At 35.9% G+C, this 5,255-nt stretch overlaps 1 protein-coding gene across 1 annotated transcript; it reads right to left on the bottom strand.

Moving 5' to 3' along the window:
• Positions 1-891: 891 nt before the first annotated feature.
• On the bottom strand, positions 892-4,695 carry LOC136245238 (uncharacterized). The gene is made up of 5 exons (XM_066036728.1): positions 4,691-4,695; positions 3,425-4,620; positions 2,976-3,098; positions 2,674-2,915; positions 892-957 (listed from the first exon to the last, which is right to left on the bottom strand). Exons 1-5 carry the CDS (start codon positions 4,693-4,695, stop codon positions 892-894), a joined length of 1,632 nt encoding a protein of 543 aa, XP_065892800.1.
• Between the last annotated feature and the right edge of the window lie 560 nt (positions 4,696-5,255).

Genomic DNA, 5,255 nt, shown 5'->3' with positions numbered 1-5,255 from the left:
AAACGTATCTGTAGGAAAAAGAAAAGGTTATATAATAAAGCCCCGTTCTACTAGGTTAGCAAGTGATTGGTCCAACTACAAAAACATAAAAAAGTTATCTCAGCATGAATGCCGCAGAGCATACTACAATTATGTGTCAAGAATATCTGACCCTAGAGTGAACAACAAAAAGTTTTGGTCTTTCATTAAAAATTGTCATAAAGATACTACTGGAATCACAACCCTGACAGTTGAAGGGAACACAATCACAGATGATACAGATAAGGCTAATGCTCTTAATGATCAATTCAAGTCTGTGTTTACAATAGAAGATACTTCAGTAACACCAGAAGTACCAGGCCTACCTATTCCAGATATGGACTGTATTGAAGTTAATGTTGAAGGTGTGACACAAGTACTGTCTAACTTGGATGCTCAAAAGGCTGGTGGCCCTGACAATATTCCAACCAGATTTTTGAAAGAATTCTCTTCAGAACTAACACCTTGTCTTACAATATTATTCCAAGGATCCTTAGAACAAGGAATTATCCCTGATGATTGGAGGAAAGCTTTTGTAGTACCTGTTTTAAGAGAGGGGATCGCTGTTTACCAGCAAATTATAGACCAATTTCTCTTACCAGTGTTGTGTGCAAAACCCTAGAACATATAATATCTTCAAATATCTACTCTCATTTAAATAAACACAATGTTCTTGCTGACCAACAACATGGCTTTAGATCCAGAAGATCTTGTGAAACCCAGTTAATTGAAACAATTGATGACTTTGCCACTACTCTCAACCTATCAGGACAAATAGATGCAATTTTCTTAGATATTTCCAAAGCCTTTGATACCATACCTATAAACAGACTCTGCAGCAAACTTAGTCACTATGGTATTTGTGGAAATATATTAAGATGGATTAAAAGCTTCCTGACGAGATCCCAACAAGTTGTTGTGAATGGTGAATATAGCCAACTGTGTAAAGTAACTTCAGGAGTGCCACAGGGGTCAGTGTTGGGACCACTCTTGTTTCTATGTTACATTAACGATATTGCACACAATATTTCATCAAAAATTCGGTTGTATGCAGATGATACTTTACTCTACAGAAGTATTCATTCTGAACAAGATGTGGTAGCCCTTCAGAATGATTTGGATACTTTATCACAATGGGCTGATGTTTGGCAGATGTCATTTAATCCTTCAAAGACTGAATTTTTGAGAATTACCAATAAAATGAATTATGTTCAATCATCCTATTACCTATCTAATACCTTAATACCATCAGTAAGTCATACAAAGTATCTGGGTGTCATTATCGACAAAAATCTTAAATGGACACAACATGTTAACATGATCACTGCAAAAGCAAACTCAGTAAGAAGTCTTTTACAACGGAATCTAGCAAAGTGTCCTGCAACAGTTAAATGCTACTGCTATAATACATTTGTTCGTCCCATTCTAGAATATGCCAGTACAGTGTGGTCCCCATACCATGAACATAACATCTATAAATTAGAAATGGTACAGAGAAGAGCAGCAAGGTTTGTGATGAATAACTATAATAGAACAGCTAGTGTGACAGAAATGTTGAACAGTTTACAATGGCACACATTGGAGAAGCGAAAAATAATTTGAGAGCCTCACTAATGTATAAAATAATTAATGACATGGTAGATATTAATGTGCACCAACAGTTTAGACCAAGCAACACCACAACTAGAGGTCACCTTCAAAGATTTCTGCAGTTGCCAACAAGGGTAGATACTTATATGAACTCCTTCTTTCCTTTTACAATAAAATTATGTAACCAACTAGATGATCATATTATCCAAGCTCCATCTCTTGATTTATTTAACAATTATATAAATTTGTGAATAAGTAGCTAACTACATATGTACAAATATACTCATGATTGATTATTATTATTATGATTATTATTATTACTGAGCAGTCAGCCCTGTTGGTGTGCTCAGATTTGCCCGAATACATGTAACACAATTACAATAATGATTGTAGTCCAGTTCTAAAAATGTCAGCATCTGCAACTTCAACAAGATCTACTGGTAAGGAGTTCCAATCATTAATTGTTCTTGAAAAATAACTATTTTGGTGTGCTGTGGTAGATACATGTGGTAAGATGTAGTGGGGCAGTGGATGGTACTATCTCGTGGATCGTGATGTTGGTAGGTAGTATGGAGGAATTGTAAGTGATATTTGTTGATAAAAAATTTTGTGTAAAGTTTGTAGTCGAGATAATTTGCGGCGAGTCTGGAGAGTTGGCCATGAAAGCTGATTTAACATTGAGGTGACAGAACTAAGTCTACCATAATCATTCATTACCCAGCGTGCTGCTCTTCGTTGTATTTTTTCTAGCTCTACAATATCTCCAGTTTGGTGAGGGTCCCAGACGTCAGATGTATATTCTAGTTGTGGCCTGACCATTGTTAGATAAGCAGATTCTTTAACTTGTTCTGAACATTTGTTTAAGTTACGTTTCAGGAAATTAAGTGTTTTAGATGCTTTAGTAACAATACTAGAAATGTGTGGTGACCAAGATAGTGATGTATTAAGGATTACTCCCAAGTAAGTATGTTGATCAGATAGATTTAAGATGTGATTATTGAGGGTATAGACGTGATTGAATGGTGTCAAGGATCTTGTACAACGTATGACAGTACATTTACTAACATTGAATCTAAGTTGCCAGGTGTTTGCCCATTCTGATAACCTATTCAGGTCTTCTTGAAGCATGTTGGCATCTTCTGCACTGTTAATAACTCTGTAAAGTAGACAATCATCAGCAAACAAGTGGAGTGGTGAGTTGATATCTTTAGTAATGTCATTAATGTACAACAGAAACATTAATGGTCCGAGCACTGTGCCTTGTGGTACTCCAGAAAGCACCGGTACTGGACTTGAGGATTCGCTATCTAACACAACACACTGAGAGCGGTGAGTAAGCCAAGTTTGGATCCAATTGTAACTATTACCATTAATTCCATAGAATCTTAATTTGGTTAGTAGTCGCTGGTGTGGTACTGTGTCAAATGCTTTGGAAAAGTCTAATAGGATGATGTCTATTTGTTTTTGGTGGTCTAAAGCAAAGGAGATATCTTCAGATAGTGTGATGAGTTGGGTTACACATGAATGGTTAGCTCTGAATCCATGTTGATTTTCAATTAATATGTTGTTCTGATTTAGGTGGTTCATGATAGAGTGATATATATGATATGCTCCATGACTTTAGCACAAATGGAGGTTAATGAAATAGGACGATAATTAGCAACATTACTACGACTACCCTTTTTATGTACAGGACATATATTAGCTTTTAGCCAGTCATTTGGTAAAAGACTTGTAGATAGAGATTGAGTAAAAATTATATTTAATATCGGTGTTATTTCATCTGCACAGTGCTTTAAGATGTAAGGTGATATACGGTCTGGTCCACTGGCCTTGTGTTCATCAAGTGATGTAAGTAATTGGTATATTCCAGCTTGAGAAATAGATATATCAGGCATGTTGGGTACATCAGTATGATTATCCATAGTTGGTATTGTTGACAAGTTTTCTTCTGTAAAAACTGATTTAAAGTGACTATTCAAAGCATTAGCTTTATCCTTTGCACTATGAATTGGTTGATCGTCTACGAATAATGCAGGTATATCAGGTTTGTCTTGACACTTGACTTTGATGTATTTCCAAAATTGTCGTCGGTTACCACTAAAGGAGTTATCAAACAGTCTTTTATAGTAGTTGTTATGTGCTTCTTTCAATTTAGTGTTTATGGAGTTCTTTGTTTTACGGTAAGCATCCCAATCATGTTGCAAATTACTTCTTTTAGCTTTGTTGTATAAGCGTTTTCGTTCTTTCATGTCTGCTTTAATTTGCCTATTTATCCATGGTAGTCTATTACGTGAGTTGTTCACTTTGTGTGGAACATGATCAATAACTGCTTTGTCAACTGCCATCTTGAATTCCTGCCATAGTTGATCGACAGTTCTAGATTGAGGATCACTGTTCAGAAAATTATTACTAAAGGTTGCAAGATTATTTTTTATTGACTGGAGGTCACCTTTATGATATAGTGCAACACTGTGTTGATTTTTACCTGTTGTTGGCTTTCGAGTTATGTGAAGGTCAAATATGATTGCATCATGATCAGAGATGCCAGGTACAGTATTAAGATTAGAAATATTCGGATGTGTACAAAAAACTAGATCCAATATATTATTCTGGCGCGTTGCTTGATGTACAAACTGCTCAAGACCAACATCATTGATTATTTCTAAAAATAAGCTATTCAGCCTACTGCCATAAGTTGGTATACTAATTTGGCCATAACCACTATTCCAGGTAATACCTGGGAAATTGAAATCTCCCATTAGCAAGATGTTAGGTAGAGTCTTAGATTGGTTCAACAGGTTAGATAATGATAGATGGAGTTGCTCTATTGGATACAAGTCAGATGTTGGAGGGCGATAGAAAGCACATATGTGGATAGGACTTTGGTTGGGAGGTGTTAGTTTAATCCAGATCAGTTCGGCTTCTGTGTCCAAAGATGGTTCTTCTAGAACTTGCAGCTGCTTCTTTATGCACAAAAAAACTCCTCCGCCACCCAAGGTTCGGTCTTTCCTGGACACATTGTATGTATCAGGAAATATCTCAGATGTATAGAACGATTGGTCAAGATGAGATTCGCTACCACATATTACATCAGAATTGTGCTCGTTCACAAGAGCTAAGAAACTGGCTTTTTTTGCATCACTTCGCAAGCTACAACAATTCAGATTTAAAATTTTTAGTTGATGAGTAGTCAATTGGGTATTATTAATAGGTAAAAGGTCAGAATTATCACTCAAAAGATTAATATTAAGATTATTTGTATCAGGAACTATTCACTTCTCCAACAGGGGGAGCATTACTTGCACTAGTTAGGTTACGATATCTTCTAAGTACAATTTCACCGTTGAGTATTATTAAATTCTTCTCACCCCTTTCTCTCCTTTGCTTTAGTTCTTGTACTAATTTCTTGTGCTTGTCACGCTGAAATTTGGTCATGTCAGTAGAAACATAGATATTCTTATACTGGGAGTGACGTCGGAGATAATAGGAATGAGAAACTATGAATTCTTTATGAGACAAATCATCTAATACAATAAGTAATTGTCTAGTTTTGTCTTCAGTAGGTTTGCCCAGTCGTAGGATTTTGGTGACTTTTACGCCAGTGTCAAAGACAGTTTTACAAAGGTCTGTAAACCATTTCTCAT

The sequence above is a fragment of the Dysidea avara genome, chromosome 15 (assembly GCF_963678975.1).
Source record: "Dysidea avara chromosome 15, odDysAvar1.4, whole genome shotgun sequence".
NCBI classification, from domain to species: Eukaryota; Metazoa; Porifera; class Demospongiae; order Dictyoceratida; family Dysideidae; genus Dysidea; species Dysidea avara.
The sequence above is the reverse complement of the archived record's forward strand: the minus strand, read 5'-3'. Positions and strand labels throughout refer to the sequence as shown.